The sequence below is a fragment of the Anneissia japonica genome, unplaced genomic scaffold (assembly GCF_011630105.1).
Source record: "Anneissia japonica isolate Jap-2015-1 unplaced genomic scaffold, ASM1163010v1 scaffold3434_len466720_cov178, whole genome shotgun sequence".
Taxonomy (NCBI): Eukaryota; Metazoa; Echinodermata; class Crinoidea; order Comatulida; family Comatulidae; genus Anneissia; species Anneissia japonica.
In genome coordinates, this window is record NW_022718341.1 from 429288 (window position 1) to 448536 (window position 19249).

General features: G+C 34.4%; 2 protein-coding genes across 2 annotated transcripts in view; one reads left to right on the forward strand and one right to left on the reverse strand.

The window, feature by feature from the left end:
* LOC117110529 (laminin subunit alpha-like) overlaps positions 1-12042 on the reverse strand; it is an 89312-nt gene extending 77270 nt beyond the window's left edge. The window contains exons 1-3 of the mRNA XM_033253276.1: positions 11570-12042; positions 795-1031; positions 98-482 (exon numbers count right to left, since the gene is read on the reverse strand). Coding sequence (XP_033109167.1) covers positions 98-482; positions 795-1031; positions 11570-11944 — 997 coding nt within the window. The 5' untranslated portion in view covers positions 11945-12042. The remainder of the gene's footprint in view (positions 1-97; positions 483-794; positions 1032-11569) is intronic.
* A 1085-nt stretch (positions 12043-13127) lies between these two features.
* On the forward strand, positions 13128-19233 carry LOC117110537 (surfeit locus protein 1-like). The gene is made up of 7 exons (XM_033253284.1): positions 13128-13336; positions 14419-14610; positions 14897-15017; positions 15494-15608; positions 16148-16229; positions 17029-17152; positions 18323-19233. Exons 1-6 carry the CDS (start codon positions 13131-13133, stop codon positions 17093-17095), a joined length of 783 nt encoding a protein of 260 aa, XP_033109175.1. The 5' UTR covers positions 13128-13130; the 3' UTR covers positions 17096-17152; positions 18323-19233.
* The last annotated feature ends 16 nt before the right edge of the window (positions 19234-19249 follow it).

Sequence of the window (19249 nt, forward strand, 5' to 3'; positions counted from 1 at the left end):
TGCTATTAGTATACCCTCACAAGTTCTTGCCTACCACAACTTGTCAATTTAAAGAAGACTAGAAACAAAATCATTATTAATTTAAAGATGTTCTTACGTTCACATTCATTGGCACTCTCTGGCGACGCTGGTCTCCATTCCTTCTGAACAAAGCCAGGACAACACTGCTCACATTCTGCACCACAGGTATTGTGGGAACACGTACACATGGACCGTTCTGGATTTCCCGGAACTGGGGTATCGCAGGAGTTGGCATGTCCATTGCATACACAACGTCCACCAATCGAAATATCTTTAATACTGTAGAAGTATCTCCTGGTTACAGTTGGATCCTGTTGCTGTTTTGCCATCAGATGACCAAGAAGTGTTTTGGTTTGTATGAGGCGAAGACGAACATTTGTGGCACTTGTAAATTCTTGGAGGACCGGAGAGTCATAAAAAGTTCTGGCTCCTGGGCGCCCATTTATAAGCGACACAACAATCTGCAAATCAACCAAATGTTTATATCTAAATACCTGTACCACAATTAAAAATATATTGTAACCTAAATCTTAAATGGAATATCAATTTGTATACTGTACTTCATTAGCTCAGAAAATATCGGGCAGCGAATTAAAGATTTTTCTTGATCTGTGATTTATTGAAAATTAATAGCTCATGTTGTTCATGTAAGGGGGGGTTAAAATAATTTTATTATAATTTCTTAGGTTTATTATTATTATTATCATTATCATCATTATTGTCATTATCATCCTCATCATCATATTGGGTATCAAACATCATTAAAAATTTACCTCTCCATCCTCAAGCGGCACAATTGCAGAGTATTCAGTTGTACAAATAACATCATCATCAGAAGTAAGTTGGTCATCAGAATCTATACCAAAAAAGTTGAAGCAATCGCTAGGAGTATCTGCAAAGTATTGCCAAGGTTCATAGCTCTCTCCATAATCAACTGATTTTTCTAGAACCCACACACCCGGTCTTGGAGAGTTTGCAAACTTGATGATAACATACGCCACATTGAAAAGCTGCACAACAAGAATAACAATCATAAAATGCAAGATGGATTACAAGGAAAGATTACAGAAAGCAAGCTTACGATATTTATTTTTCAATTACATTCATATGCCACACTTAGGAGCAAACACTTATTTCATGTAAACCCAATGGCACCTGAGTAGTAGGCCTACTGTACACCTCAACTTGCGCAGCGTCCACTATTGATGAGTAATAAGAATTTTTAGTTAATCGTGCACTGAAGATGTACAACTTACTGTAGGTCAATGCAAAGATCAAAGGTCAAAATAAGGTTTTTGAATGTTTTCATGGTCAAGGGTCAAAGGTCAAAATGATGATTTTCGTTCATCTTACAAGTATTACAAGTAATGTATCGTCCATACAAGGCGTACATAAAACTGAGGTTTTGTTGAACCGAGATACATAAAAATGAGGTTATCTTGTATGTTCTGCTTGCACAAAAGAGACTACTGTAGATTACAGTAGCATGTCTTAAAAACATGAACTAACCAGTAGAATGATTTTTTTTTTTTTATTTTAATGGATTTTAGTTTGCGCAAAATATTAGCGGGCTTATGATTACAGGTAATTTGAAACACTTTTTATGATGAACAAACCATACACAATGTGGAAATACTGTAAAACCACTAATGATTAAAATAATTAAATACTGTATGTGTCACAATAAAAGACTAGAACACTGGAACTTACAGGGGTTGGTCTGCCCCTTCCCTCCCCCACTAGAACACTTCCCCAGGACCCCACTGGAGGCCCGGGTGTCTAGCTACAATACAGTATCCAACCATCACTTCCCACTAAGCCCAATCCCCAGCACCTGGTCTTGATCGGCCCTTTGAAGTTTGATGTGGGGTATGAAACAGGCGAGTTGAATGGCAGGGGCGTCGTAAACTACAACCATATCAGTCGTGTAGCGAAGGGGGGCCCAGAGGCCCCCGGGCAGAGGCCCTTTAGGGGCTAAAGACGCTGGTGACCAAGGGCCACGAAGGACCCCAATTCTATGACGTATTTCAATGCCTTTTTACACGTTCGAATTCTGAGTTTATGTATCGTGATGTGACCAAAAAAAGTTTTAACTAAAAAAATCGCTAATAAACATACCAATAACCACCAAACAAAAGAAACAATTAAAATCAATAAATATTTAGACAAAAACACATCATACTCATGTGTCAATGCTTTTGCTGATGAAACAAGTCTATAAAAACTATAAACTGTAGGCCCAGTGTACACATTGGTGCATGTGCACTATAAAGAACCCATTACATCTTTCCAGACAAGTTGTGGTTACCCTGGTGTGAACTTATCCAGATGCTGAACAGCCACTGATGAGTAATAAAATTAGAATCAAGAATGTGCACTCTTACAAGCCACAGGTTTCATTTATAAAAATAATAAACAAATATTTGCTTAATACATGTATATTTAAACCATAAAACAATGTTTTCAGTAGAACTTGATGAAGTTTACATGCTCCTGTAACCATCATCCCCAACTCACCATCACCTTGAAATGTTGACTAAAACCTTTTTGAAGGGCAAAACCCAATCCCCTAGCACCTAATTGGATGATGCTGGTTTGAACAAGTTGGCCTTGAGTTTAAATGTAAACAGCTTTGAAGCAAGCAGTGGCAAGTTTCCATTGCTGATCAGGAAAGTGAGGGTTAATTAAACCATTGGTCTACCCCATACATGCAATGCATCTGAATATCAGTCAGAAATTTATTAGAATCACTTGTGTAAATCTACAAATCGTTAATTAATGTTATATGTCCATTCAACAGGGGGTAAAAGTAGATATAAAAAGAAATATATCTACAACTATAAGAACACATTTAGGGCATGCTCGCAACCAGTTTCAAGTGAAAATTGTTTTTGTTTTTTTTTTAGCACATCAGCCCTCTTCATTTCAACTAAATCTGTTTATTTAAATGTTTTTAGGTTTTTAGGATTTTATTGTTTGATTTGATTTGGAATAAATAATGTTTATTATTTAAATTTGAATTTAAATAAGAACATGGGACTGAAATTGCTTAAAAAATATTAAGAAATTAAGGCAAAGGTAAAATGTCAAATGAGGTTTTCATTTAAAAAACTATAAAGCTAGTCACATACAGTACTGCACAGTAATTCTTAAATGTTTTTATGTGTGTAAAAATAAGAATAAAATAAGAACATTTTGAGCCTGAAATCGGCAAAAAAATAAGAACACTGGTTCTTATAAAAAAAAAGTGTACATTGGTGTAATTACAGTATGTAATATAATCCTCCCTAATGCAGTACATTAATATACGGTACCTGTACAGTACTGCTGTACTATATTATATAAATGTTTTAATAATAGTTATAAAATTAAGACCATTTTTTGGGACGCCAAAAAGAACATTTCTTTTTTGTGGGCCCCGTTTCTACTGCCACAAAGAACTGTTCTTAACAAAAGCGACCGCTCACCAGTCTGCGCATTCCTCCACGCTCAAGATTATAGTTATTATATTGGGGTTTTTCGAAGAGCTATAAGATAGAAATTTTTTAATAATTAGGATGAATATTAAATATTACTTACAACGTTCATTTGTACAAAATTAAAATATCCTATAATTTTTTAAAATAAAATTTCTTAAAATTGAAAAAAAAATTGAATACCAAGATGCAATTCGATCTCACAACCTCAAGTTCTTTACTGTAGAAAGCATCCTTAACCAACCGCACCATCATCCATGCGATGTGCCCTATTAGTGATAATGGAAGTAATGTACAGTCCTTACTGAAACCAGTTTGTTTTGTTGTAGGTATAGGGGGGAACCCTGGGGTCCAACTTAAAAAAGGGCGATGAATCCTTTTTGGAAATTACGTCTAGTTTTATGTGTACAAAATTTTCTGCACGTATGTTTAAAACTGGCGACGCTGGACGCTTTTTGGTAACAAGAACAAGAACAGCAGTGAGGCTCTAGGGTCAACGCCTTGCGCAGAACCAAAAAGGGTGGTTCTTATACAGAGCAGTTCTTTCTCGTCAGTAGAAACAAGCAGTGTCTTATCACCCATATTGGTATAGTGTTGTTTTTTTTTCTTTCAGGTTTTAACAGGGCACACAGTTATTTGTATCAGGAGTAACGATTATCGCCTAAATAGTAAATATGAACAGACCCAACTTATTTTGGGTGAGGCTACTTTAGGTTATAATACACCAGGTGGAGAGCATTTCCAGAACAGTTGTTATCTGTTAGTTGAATTATTTGCAATGCTAAATGTCTTCATGCTTATGGAATGCACTGGCTTGAGGCAAGGGAGGAATGCTATCTGATTCTGTCTATAGCATGCAAGGAATTTGACCTCAAAGTGTATAGGCAAAATTATAAGATTTTTTTTTTGGCAATAATGTACAGAATTCATTCAGAACACCAGAAAACTATAATTTTGAATTGTCCATCTATGGTATTAACACAAAACAGCTTCATTGGGATCAATCATGAATTTCTTTTTTAGGAACCCTGAAAAAGAGAGGTGTAAAGGGAAATATGTTGGGTAGGCCTACAGTTAAATTACTAGCTTGCGTAAAATTTGGCAAAAATCTAATTTACCCTTAAAATTGTTTGGTGTGTAAAAAACTAGTCCTTGTTATTTATGAATATTTTCCATCGGGAAGCCTAGGCCCCTTGTCAGCGAAAAGGGTAGATTTCACCGGGAATGGAAAAATGTAAAACGAGGACATCAATGATGCCCTCATAAGTGATGCCCTCTTCCTTAATCTGTTCTCCAAACTAAACTTGCTGTGATGTTTTAATCGAAATTTGCCGCAACTTAATTGCCGTGGTGTTTCAAACTACCGTATTTGCCATGCGATGTTTTATTTTATTTGCCATGGCACTTATGGGCCACCATACAAAATCAGTTAATAAGCTTTCAACCACCCACTGATCAGAATAACATCTGTGACTTGACCTTACAGTAGGGCCCTGAAAATCAAAATTCAATTCAAGAATTTGTCTTATTTTGTCAAGAATATGGTTAAGTTAAATTGCAATGATATACATACAGCACAAATAGTTACAACTACTGTACAATTACAAACAAAATTAACCTAATTAAATTACAAAAAAAATGCAAATAGGTTGAGTAGGCCTGTGGTTTGAGTATACAGGAAAATAATATGGGAGGTACACTGATGGTGGCACAATTTTATATAATACACTTAAGTACTGTAAAAGGTTCTAGTGTATACAGTAGACTAAATTCATGAAAAAAGCTTTTAATGAAGTGAAATTTTTTAATGCACTAATAATAATTTTCCTCTAGTGTATGATGAACTGCTTTATAATTAATTCCAATTTCCATCACCTCCTTTAGCATTGATAAATACTAAATATTTGATCAAACTGCTATTATAGCAGTCTTTGTTTACATTAGGTTCCTTTCTTGTTGTTGTTGTGGGACTTAATGTGTTTAGTCTGTGCATAATGCCGACGCCTATGTCTGTGCATAAGGCATACTAACTACCCAGGAAGTAGACAAAGTTGCACTTTGTTCTGGTTGACTAATTTACAGAAGTGTCCAAAGATCCTAACAAAAATTGGCGACGACGCGAGTGGAATGGTTTATTGCAAAAATAATATTTATATTGCATAATTTGTATTATTACAGAATTAATAAATATTTATGGTCAAATCTATAGTAAATCAAAAGGGTTTTTTGGTTTTTTTTTTTTTGGTTTTTTTTTTGCTGTCAAAGTACTGTATCATTGTCATGGTGTAGAATTAAATTCACACCTAATTTGTTTCTTTAACAATGGCAGGAAAGGCTGCAGACTAGAATTTGACTGGGTAACAGGCAGCAGACAAAACAGACTTCCGTTCTGTTTCCAAACTATTCCTGTATTACTTTTTGTATGCCCTTAAAAAAGCAAATCCAAGACTAAGTAACTTTCAGAAAAGAATTTCAACCAGCTTACTGCATGAAAAGATTTTGGCCAATTTTCAATATTAAGCATAAAATATATTATACTGTACAAGACATTTCATTTCATATTCTTCAAAAAACATATACAAGAAACTAAAAAAGATAGCACAATGAAAAAAACAATCAACATGAGAAAAAGCCAAAAAGCCGCCTTAAGATAAAACAAACTCGGAAGAAAGTGATACCATTGATTCTATAATACAGTTGAACTTGCTTTTTAAGCCTACAGTATTTTCCATAGAATGACTACACAGTTGGTCATCAGCGTTTTCACTGCAATCCTTGCACTGTGTAGCTGTCCCCAATGCAATCGGGATCCAACTGACCAATTAGCGTCACCATAGGAGTTGGTGATAGTGTGTAGCGAATTTTATGGAAACAAGGCTTAAGTCGAATCCAAATTTGGCATTGAAAAATTGTTTGGCTTTTCGACTAACGTTAATTTATGGAGAATTTGGTCTGTAAAGTAAGATCAACTTAGAAATTATTCGACTTCAAGGCAAAGTCGACTCTACGCAAGTTTTAATGTATTTCGAACTTCAGGAATACTCAGGAATACTGAAAATGAACACAGAAGTTTTTTGAAGGTCAAACAAAATTTACAGATAACAAAATTATAGGCTTTTAGTTAAACATTTGAGACTGAAAAACTCCCCCCAAGTTGACTCTGCATAATTCATTAAAATTATTTCACATTTTCGAATAGTCTTGATTTTTATCTACTGTGTAAAGTAAATCAGTCTACTTCGTGAATACTTACCTGGATAAACCGACTAAATGCCTATTCTTTATCAAACATGAGAACACCAGTTGAAAACAAAATGGAACAGTTGACCCTGGCACCAAGCACAAGCGACCCCGCAACAATGCTTCTTCCTTATTCTTTTTTGATACATCGATTGGAATACTACACCTCGATTTGTGTGTTTTTGGATTGTTTGTATCAGAACTTGGATTCATAGTGAGATGTCTATTAGTCAGAGTGTTCCCTCTGTAGGGGTCCTAAACCTAGCCCCAAGATTGATAACCATCGAGAGTTATGCCTTTCTTGCCGCTCATGCAATGAGGCTTCACGGTGTGAAATTTGTGTAATGTGGCCGCCGTCTCGATTCGTTATCATCTCAGCATGGCAGGCTGAGCATCGTAAGCCAGCAGTTTTGGCTACGCCTGTGGTGGCTACCGGTACTGGGTCGAGTTTGTGGGTTTCAACAGTATTCCCCACACAATTGAGTCCACTATCAAACACACACACTTGCAGTACAATGGAGGGGTACTGTATAGAAAATTCATGATATTGCCACATGCAGGTGGCTGGAAATGGCACTCTCGGACTTCAAGCGAATATAATTTGTTTTCAATTTTATTTTATAATTTCGAGAAATTTAGGAGGGCGGACGATTCTGCCACTACAGGCTTGTTAAGACGTTTTTTTTGTTTTACTAGAAGACATTTGGTTTAACTTCATAAAAAGTATTTTACAGATATCGTAGTAGGTGTCACGTGTGGTGGTCTTGCTGTTGTTGCCTCATCGCAACTTGGAATTTTCTTATCAAATTCTTGCTGGAATGAAGAATACTGACAAACCCAGTGGTTGATTATAAAGTAAATTCAGATGGTTCTTTTCACTCGCTTTGTAGGTAGAAGAATTGGTGAATAGTGGAAGGTAAACAGTTGATATCTCATCCCCCACTTTTAAATGTGGGAGACGGTGGTGTCTCACACCGATCAACACCTATGTATGAGTATGCCTCCCATCCCACCCATTAAATAAATGTGTCCCACTTCTTAACATTTGAGGTTTAAAATGTCTAGTATATAGCATACAGTATCATTTTTTTTTTATAAAAATCTTTTCAAGCATAGATAGTAGATATATGTGCATTTGGAGTACTGTAATGCCATTTTCATAGTGCCACTGAACATTGCATTTTGCCGTGGATATTACGGTACCGCCATATAAATCCTTGTTGATTGATATTTGATACAATTGGCCTATTATAAATTTTTTTTTTTTTTTTTTTGGGGGGGGGGGGGGGTTTATTATTAGCTAAAGCCCTCATCCATGGATTACAGTAGCTATGCATTTATAGTTTCTCAGTGCAGAAATCTATTTTTTATTATTTGGCATGGGGGGGTTTATTATGAGCCACAGCCCTTACCCATCCATTAATTGGATGCATTTATAGTCTCAGTGTAGAAAAAGTTTGGCTGTGATGTATGAAACACTTTGTATTTTATGTTTTCGAAATATCCAATACTGATACTGACAATATGAATATGCACATTGACTTTAAAAAAAAGTATAAGACTATGGGAACAGCAAAAATATTTTATATTAATTTCAATTTGTCAAGGGAATCCTACAACAAGCAGTTCCAAGTTCAACTTTGCAGCCGCAATGAATGGCAGTCGCCTCGATGTGACGTGCTGTAGGCCTCCATTCCATGAACTTGGCCAAAAAGGGATTACCCCGTTGTTACAGTTTTACAGTAGGATCCCATGTAATAATCACGAAATAGAATGCCTTGAATTATAGCGTATATTTGACCAATACATTTTATCTTTTACGATGTAGGAGATATACTCTAGCTAGGGCCTAGAGGGTAGGCTTCGCCAATAATACTAGGCACAAGACAAGTGGCTGCTCATGCGCGACTCACACATGCGTGAGAGCGCAGGTGTTATTTATTTAAATCAAAGAACTTATAACAGAGGAATGAGCTGTTCCGTGTATTTGCATTAAAATTGATGGAACATCCGCCCTCCTGCGAGCGGGGTAAAATTTGACTATTTGACTAAGTGGAGAAACTACAGGAAACACACAAACCTGAGCGGTGCCTTTATTATTGATAGCGCCGCCGAGCGGACGGGGTAAAATTGCTCTCCGTGCCCCCACAATGCATTCTGAACGGATTGGGAAGTGCTCTATCTTCTGCTATTTATTATCTATGTTTAAATGAATCCTGATTGAATGTTATTGTCATAATCCAATCCTACAGACAGTAACATCACTCTGAATTAAAGCCCCATTCCCGGCAAAATTTCAGTTGTTAAGAAAAATCTAATTTTTGTATAATGTTATAAAGATTTATATTAATACGGAATTGCTAGTTTAACTGAATTCAGACATGCCTAAGAATGAAAAAAACGTAAAAAAAGAAATTTGAAATTTGATTTTTTTTTGTGTTCCACACAAAAAATAAATGCGGATGAATTTTTCATGTTTGATTTTGCGATAGATCGTGAGAAGAAATATCGTAGACGCCGAAAACATTAGCCTATCCAACGCTGCTAGGCTAGGCCTAGCCTTACCTATATTTAGGTTCTGTTATTACACATAAAAACGGCCGACATGATATTTTCCGTTGCTAGTATTGACACTTGTGAAATATAATTTTTCATAGGAATTATTTCAAATTTGTTAAAAAACTGATTCTGACTGAGATTTCGACACTTAAACGAACATATCTCAGCCTAATCGAACGACCGCAGTGTGCGAGATGCGAAGTACAAAAACTAATCTCATTAGAGAGGGTGCACTTTATTGACTATATAAAGTATACATAAAAGTGAGTATTCCAGTGGATGCGATCAACAACCTCTGAATTTGCCTAGTAACGATGAATTCGTCGAGAAAATGGTAATATTTTATGAGAACGCAGTGGCTAGAGATACGGTACCATATTTCTACTTAGTCTTGCTAAAGGTACAGTAAATGGCATTACGTAAGCATCACCCAATAAAGTGCCGCAATGTGCATGACGTCATTTTTTGAAGACTGGCATTGCATATCACCCGCAATGAGCGGTGGAAGGAGAACGATCATTGTACAGTATTGGGAAATTAGAACATCAAAAGTACAATACTGTTTGACTTTACTGTCATCCTTAAATAGGCGTATGGTTCTACTTTATAGTAATAGTAGGCCTGTATGAATTCTCTTGTTTACAGTATATTCAATTTTTTATTGCAAGTGTTGTCATATAAATAGATTAAATATACCAAAGACTAGCAGTGTGTGTATACGTGTATACATGTGCCTTGGCCTAAGTCCTGAGGATGAACGATGCTTTGCTTGATAAGGCTATATAATGACATGACTTTATTATTGAGTGGTACGCCTATTTGAGGCCTGTCGTGGCAAAATGGTTAAGTTGTCGCACAGGCCAGTATTGAGTAAATGATCTTGAAAATATGGGAGCTCAAAAAATTGCCAAAAAATCCAAATTTGTTTTTCGCTACAAATCAACAGTGATATTGTCTTGTTAATCATGTCCCAAAGTATTAGTTCTGAAAGTGGTCAACAAATCAATTTATTTAATGTTATTTTGATAGTTAATTCTATTAAACAATGTATGCACAATTAACTTTGAAAGGAAATTACTCAAAATCATGTTTATATTGACTCTAAAGTCTAAGAGTGCTGTACTTTCATTTTCCAATAACTTAGGCTTGAAATGTCCAATTTCAATAAATGACCCCTCATTTTAAAGATCAAATACTCAGGTGTCTGAAAATACCAATATCTTGAATTTTAATTTTTGCTACAACTTAGCCATTTTGCCACAACACGCCTCATTTTTCTATGACAGTATCAAGGTCTGCATCAAAATTATTGGAAAAATTTGACTCAATTGTAATAATCACAAAGGGGAAACATTCTCTCGATCTAGGCCTAGATTCTGTACCATAACAGTGACGAAGTCTAGCCCTACGAAAAGTTTTGTGCATTCAAATTGTATGAATATTTTGGTGGGATTGTAAAGCGTGGTATAATTTCGAACTTCTTGGACTAAAACTTGGGATGTAGGGATTATGAAGTTCAGACGGTATGATGACGGAGGAACTAGGCTAAGTTTATGACTGATATAGGCCTATGCCACTCAGATCAGTGTCATCAGAGCAGCTGCCGTGAAAAGCAGAATCCAAACAAGGCCGAGCAGGCTTGCTTAGATTTTTCGCCAAGCGAAGAATTTAAGCAAGGCCTATAGAGGCATGCCAAGAGTTTGGTGGAATCAGTCCTTGTTTGATAATGGTTATACATAGGCCTAGCTAAATGAAACTCTTTACTAAATGGAACCATAAGCCTATTTATCGATAACAGTACTAATAAGTCAAACAATATTGTACTTTTTGATGTTCTAGATTCCCAGAACTGTACATCATTCTCGTTTCACCGCTCATCGCGGGTGATCTGCAATGCCAGTCTTCAAAAAATGACGTAACGCACATTGTGGCTCTTTATTGGGTGATGCTGACGTAATGCTATTTACCGTACCTTTAGCAAGACGAAGTAGAAATATGGTTGGTACCGTATCTCTAGCCACGGCGTTATGAGAAATAGTCTGTATTTCTCAATTTTGTTATTCTTTTGGGTAAATCTAAAATTCATGCCAATATTTTTCCATGATTTATAATAATTGGAGTAATGCAAATGCATATTTTCTTAAAAAAGTCAGTTTTTAGTGAAATTTTGCCGGGAATGGGGCTTTAATTTAAGACTGTTGTAACATTAGCCACACTAGACTGACAAAAAAAAGATTCTACAAAAATATCAACATCTGAGGTAGTTTTCTTACTTGTCCGAGATCAATAGTGATATTGACTTTACTGTAATCAAAAGATCGAGAGAGTGGAGGGCTTTGCCACCATTTCTCAGTACCGTCAATAGCGTATTCAGCAGGATGAGCCCGAAGTGAATCTTGCGAGTCACAATAGTCACAGTACTGGCCATCCACGATGTCTTGTTCATGGTAGCGAAAACTGTTTACGCCTGTATTTCCTGCCAGTTTACAATAACGCTCTGGTTCTCCTTCATCTCCACATGTCGATGTTGCTTCAATAGATTTTCCTTCTGCAATGTTAAAATAAGGCGGAGTAAGGACACTGGATTGCTGCTGGCAAAGTGAACTTGTCAGAGAGCTTAATAGTGTAATAAACAGCAATAACTCCATCTTGCACGTCTAAATTTCAGCTTTGTTTTCATACAGGATCTGCACGCCTCAGTTCATCACTAAACAGCCAAATGCCTGCACTCTTTGGTGTGCTCTGCTTTTTCATACCTATTTATTCCACAGGAAGTGGAAGAATTTAGGACTATACCATATATACAGCGGGTACACATAGGAAAGAATTCAACGTCCAATATCTATAAAAAGAGCCATGATAAAAAATATAATATTTTTTTTTAGCTTTTTGTTGTTGTTTTTGTATAAATCAGCTTGTGGTGTTTACAAATAATATAAATTACATTTCAGTCATGTTGATTAGAACAGTTATTTGTAATTCGATGATTTGTAGTAAACTAGTCCATAAAAAGTGTTCTGGACTATTGGCGGCGCACTAATTTAAAGGTAAAAGTACAGTACAGATAGTGTGACCATTGCTCTTTTTAATAACACCTTGGTATTTTTGTTAACTTTCTATTAAATCTTGAGATTTTTGGACTGATTTGGAATTTTAAAATGATTCTATCGTGAAGACAATTTAATACTAATTGTCTAACTAACACCATAGGCCCAGTTGAAAGATTTGTGAATAAGGGTGCAGATTCAATAGTTTTGGGGTAGTTGGTTGGGGGAGGGGGTCTACTTTCAACATTGGGACTCGATATTAAAAAGAAAAATATATATATTAAAATAAAAAACACCTAAAATTAGATAATTGGTTAATAATTATATACTGTAATATTAATATAAGAATTTATTTTTGTTTGTATTTTTAATGTTTTCTCGTTTATCTCTGTGTATTTTATTACTTTATTTTATTATTTGACATAATACACAAATTGTATGGTGATCACATAGAGTACCACAGTCGTGTCGTCACAATGCCAGGTAGAAAAAGGGGCGTGGCGATTTAAAAATGGGTGTGATCATTTTCGGGCTGTTCCTCCCGGATAGGGATTTTGGCACACATCCCATGTTGTTTCTAGGGTTCATATTAGTCTATAACAGTTGAGATATTCTCTCCTAAATGAAGTGCATAAATCTTAGTCAGGCCCTCTACTAATGTCATACTTTTATGAATTCATAATCATTCTTATTCAATAATAGTGCTGTATTATCATATTCAATAATTTAAACAATATTTTTGGTTGCGTTTTCTATATGATATTTTGTTTCCTAGGTGGCTGTAAACATGCGATCCCATGGTGGCCGATGCTATTCGAAAGAAAGTAAATCCAGTGGCAAGGGTCAGCCAACATATGGGAATTTACTGCTTGGTATTCCTGTTATAACGTTTTGCTTGGGGACATGGCAAGTTCAAAGGAGAAAGTGGAAGCTAGGCCTAATTGAAGAATTGCAGGCAAAAACTACAGCTACACTTGTTCCCCTGCCTTTAAAGTAAACATAATAATTGTATTATTTGATGACTCTTTGTTGATTCTTATACATAGAATAAAACTTTCCTAAGTCAACTTTACCTAACTCAAATAATTTCTAAGTCGATCTTACTTACATGCCAAATTGTTGTGTTCTCCATTAATTAACGATCTGCAAGTTAAATTTTAGCGAAGTCGAATAATTTTTCAATGCTATTTTGGCAATAGACTTAGGCAAGTTCAACTTATATAAATTTGCATGGTGTGTTCCTACTGAAAATTTAGATAGAAACTAGAAAAAAGAAACGGTTCTCCTTTTATTGGTAAGGAACGCGTCGCAACTGGATTTTGACTCCACATGAAATGGTTGTGTGTAGTCGATATTGGGCAAATTTTTTTTTTTTTAAATGACTGAAAAATTACCTTTAAAGTAAAAGCTTTAAAAACAATATTTTGGACACCCAAAAGAGTGGTTCTTTTTTGTGGGCCCCGTTTCAAATGCCGCAGAGAACCATTCTTAAAAAACAACTGCTCTTAAGAACGGTTCTTTCTCGTCAGTAGACACACCGATACAACTAAGCTTCCTGTTTACTATTCACAAAGAGACCTCATAGTTTGTGCTCCACACACTATTGTGTAGATTATTATATTGTTTTTTGTTTTTTTTTTTTGTTTTTTTTTTGTTCCTATGCATCCAACAAATACAATTATTGCACACGAAAAACAGAGATATTCTTGACAGATGCCAATCCTGTGGGGCGGACACACCCCCCCCCCTCCAATTTTGTCACAAAATTTAAACATTTCAATGCATATTGATATTATGTATTAAAATAAGCACTACCCACTTATCTATTCTGAAAATGTTGGAACTCCACTCTCCTTTGATCAATTTTGAATCTGCCTTTGCTTGACACAAGCTAGAAATCTTTTATTATAGGTATATTTAAACTTGGTATAATTATTATGATATACATTATATATTTCGTGATAAATCAGTATATATGCTACTAATATTTACTTACATTTCCTCCCATCTGCTCCATGATGTTGAGGAAACCTTTTCGTTTTCCCATTAAATTCATTACCTGTTATCATTTTCAGCCATGCAGAACTGAAAGAGTTGGAGTGTTGCAGAGTGAAAGTAAGAGGTACATTTGATCATTCTAGTGAGGTGTACTTGATGCCGAGGCAGCTGAATTGCACATCAAGTGAGAACCCAGGAGGGGGAATATTTTCTTCTCATGGTGAATCTGGAGTACAAGTGATTACTCCATTTCATTGCACAGAATTAGGGTATGTTAATTGTTGCATGAATATTCTTAAATGTCACCAATCGCTATCTTTATTCACTATATCCCTTTTCAAATAGATATTTGCCTGCATATTTTGAGGGAACAATGCTAATATTAGCTGCTTGCTATGTGAATGGATTTAACATTGTAACATTTAACTGGATTACATACAGTGTGAAGTTTGATGTTAAGGAAAAACTCATCTGAGAAATAATAAATGTACATAATGTTCATGTGAATGATTGATTATTATTAACTGAATTCTATGGCATTTAAAAAACAATTAGGACAACAATTTTGGTGAATCGAGGGTGGGTTCCCCGGAATCGAGTAAACCCAGAAACAAGGTCAGGTGGACAAATATTTGATGAGGTGGAGGTGGTCGGTTTTGTCAGGTCAACCGAAAAGGTAATTTGTTATACAATTCTAAATTAGTCATAGATACAGTAAATTAATATTAATATAAAAAAAAATTATCTTCCAAGAAACAAGGATTGAGTTTTGATCAAATTTGGACTAATACAATTTAGTGCTTAATTTACCTTTTGATTTGATATACTGTACTAAATTTTTTCAATAAATTTGTATACCATTGTATTTAACTGTAATTGTGAATAAGGATTATCAAATGTGTTCTGATTAATGTATGACATCATGAATTTATTATCCAGCCTTGGATAAAAATGTCAGTGCCATGCCACGTGTATTACTGTCTGTGTGGTTTTTAGTGATGTTTTACCAACTTTACCTTAAAATTGTGATACCGAAAAAATTTTAAAAAAAATGTTCCCACCCTCCTCTATCCAGTTTTTGACAAAAAAAGAGCAACAATCTTTTAGGGCTAATCTCCATTAATGCTTCAATTTTATTTCTTCAATTTACAGAGAGCACCATTTATGCCAAATAATGATGAGAAAAATAATCGCTGTCACTTTCGTGATCATGAGGCTATGGCGGCATATGTAGGGGCGGTGCCTATATTAATTAACAATGATCTTGGTTCGTAATTATTATATTAATTTTATCTTTTGAAGTCACAAACAAATACTAATAATAAATATTTCTGCAGGATATGTTATCTTGAAAAATATTAACGTCAAGACTTCTTACAATATTCCAAAAATTAGGGGTAAACATAAATTGAATTAAAAGCATTATAGCTATACATTTCTTCTATATGCTGTACCTAAAAGTAAAATAGCTTCTAGTCAGAGGCCCCTAGGCTGCGAAAATTTAGAATGCAGAACTAACAGTTTTAATTTTAGTTTTTTAACCAATTAATTTACCGCCATGGCTGCAACATCCCCCACCTCCATGGCAGCACCCCCAGCCTACCCCCATGCTAGTATTAACCAAGGAAACTATTAAAAAAAACTTTAATACATTGCTCATATACCATAATTTTAGTATAGATGTTTTAGTGTTTTCATTTTGTATTTGATTTTAATTTCTGTTATTAAATATATTTTATTTATTGCCATGAAATTTAAGGGAAGATTTTTGTGCCTCTTTATGTTTCTTCCTGTATATTCTTGCAGAAAGCAGTGTTCCTGGAGGGCCAATTGGTGGTCAGACACGTGTTAAACTGCGTAATGAACATCTTCAATATATTATAAAATGGTATGTATTTCAACAGTTTTAAGCAATTGTATTAAAGTGTTTGTTTTATTCCACCTATAAGTATGTAAATAGGTACCTAGTTGGTGAATGTTCTGTTAATGCATTTCAAAGAATAAAATAGGAATAGTGTGTCAGATACCATTGGTGGATCCAAGGAAGGGGAATGAAGGTGCATCCCCTTGATTAGTCACCACCGCACTCTTCCCCTGTTATGTCACTATCTATAATTTTAAGATGGAATTCAAAATAAATACAGAATGTTACTGGACTATATTTTGTAACAGCACCCTCTATAGATTATTCACTCAATATAGAACCCTCTACAATATGTCCTGCAATAATGTGCACTCTATGTTAGTTTTTATTACCCAGTTGTATTGCGCTCAGTGTTATATTTAATGATGAATTCACTTCATTTTTATGAATTTTTGGACATAATCAACCTAAACATTCTATTTTTTCTAAACCATATTTATGGAGCATGAGATAATACTTACAATGCAGGTATGAGATGTAAAAAGTGGATGTTCATGCCTTTGTATCGTTCGTTTTTGTGTTATATTATTATTGACTGTTGAAAATATTTATGTATGTATTTTTAAAGTAATTGTGCCCTAACAATGTATTATTAAAATGAAACACCCTCTACTATCACTTGTTTACTTGCTTAATGAGGGAACCAGCATGTTGTTCAAAGAAGAATGGCATAACTGTTATAAACTGCACCTCTTCTACTTACCAGTTCTAGGTTTAATTTAGCAGAAAATTCCTCTTATTTTGTCTTTAATTCTTGTTTCAGGTATAGTTTGTCCATAGCCACAACATTGCTTTGGTATTATGGAATATTTAGAAAAAGAAAAGTGTAGTCTGTGAAAACACCCTGATTATTATCAAAAAATATTGGAGAAATAATTATAGTAGTGGTAGGTTTTCATATTCATATCCGACATAAGGCAAGACTTTGTATTTATTCCTTGTTTCGCGAACTTATTTTTTTAGAGATTGTCGGAGGAGGGGAAAAAATAAAAATTAAAAAAAACTTCTGTTTTTTTATTTAGCAAATAGTTTTGCCAAAAACATCCAAATGGAGAAAATAAAAATGAAATTTTTTTGGTGAATGTAAACATTGTAGTAATGGGATGGTTAAATGATTTAAATTTATTTAATTAGGAAGAAATATACATTATTATTTTTTGCAGATTTCAAGGCAGTGGTGGGCATAATAAAAACAATGAAAAGCTTCTAGTGTTTTCTGTAATTTTAATTTTTTTTAAGGAAGGTGTGCTGATTTGCAAAAAGTAAAATTTTATTTTTATTCGAAATCAATCATCATTATTGGTGGGCAGGCAGCGGGTTCGCTAAGCAAAGTATAATAAAAGTCTCGCCTTACAGTTTTTCTTTGTCGTTTAACATCAACATTACAGCACAGGTGCTTTTTTATTTTCACAACAGTAAGCAATTAAATAATAAATAATGACAGATGGGCCAACACGGTATTATTTGAAAAATTCAGTAGTTTGTAGGTGCCTCTATTGAATATGTGCAGTACTAAAGTGTCAACAAATTTGATAAGTGCATGGTGCTTATTTGGTCATTAAATTGGTACAGTAATTTTCACAATCTAGGCTTACTATCATTTAATACTTTTTATTATACCATTGACCTGATTATACTGTATACCATCTATAAGTAGTTTATTCATTGATACATTAACCAGTGCTTATACTAATCAGTGGTATACAGTAGTACTATCTACATGAAACCAATCAATTCTTATTTTTTGTTTTAACTTAAATGTTTATCACTTAGAGACTTCTGATTTTCTCAGTTATAACTCTTTTACATAATTATATAGATTTCCAACTGTGGCTAAAATTTTTTCTTCTTTTTATTTTTTCCCTGTGTTCTTATTTACTCTTTAATATTATGATCACCATCATCGTTTTAATCGTTATTATTGTTACGAAATTACAGTACAGTAAAAAAAAGTATACAAACATAAAAAGCAATATACTGTATAGTGTGGTATGTACATATTTATTTAATAAAAATGTAAACTTATATTTTATTTTTGTTCTCTCTGCTTTGTTAAGGTGGTTGTTCTGCTATTGAACTTATTTGACAGCCCAGTTGAATACATACAGTACTGCAAGACCACAGCTTTTGCCTTAATCAACTGGCAGTGTACATGGTGTACTTCATATTGATACCCAGCAGGCAATGATAAAGTCGTCAGATGATGTACATGAGACAACAGATCACTGTGTGCCAGACAGGCCCTATAAGAATCATCACCATGTTGCTATGACATGTTGACTGTACGTACACCAGTGTACATACCAAAACAATTGTACATGTTGCCAGGTTTTTGTTTGTCAGGATCAATAAATCTGCAACAAACTTTAGTGAACTGTTTGGGAGCCAAGTCTAACTATAAATCGATCACCTCTTTGTATTAAAAGAGAGAAAACAAAACTATTGCTTCAGGTGTACTTACCGAAACAACTGTACATGTTTCCTGGTTTATGTTTGTCAGGATCAATAAATCAGGAATGAACTTTAGAGAACTGTTAGGTAGCCAAGTCTAACTATAAATCGATCACCTCTTTCTATGATTATTAAAAGATACAAAAAAATCTATTGCTTCAGGTACATACTGAAACAACTGTACAAGTTGTCAGGGTTTTTTTTTTAAATACCACGATTACCACCATCAATATTATAATATGAACTAGTAACAATTTCAACTTATCTGTACCTATTCTCGAACTGAGTTTTGGGCAACCATCAATCAAGTTTTTCCACAAACTTCCAGGCATTCTTTGTAAAAGAATTTTGAAGAATTTATATGTGTTTGGTGCGTTATATTATACTGTACATTAAATATATAATTTATTATAATGAGTTTTGAACGACATTGTATTCAAAACTGCTTACATAAAATTTTGTGTTTGACGAAATAATAATAATCGTATCAAATTATATTTAAAATGAAACTAGTAAATCAGAATTAGTAACAG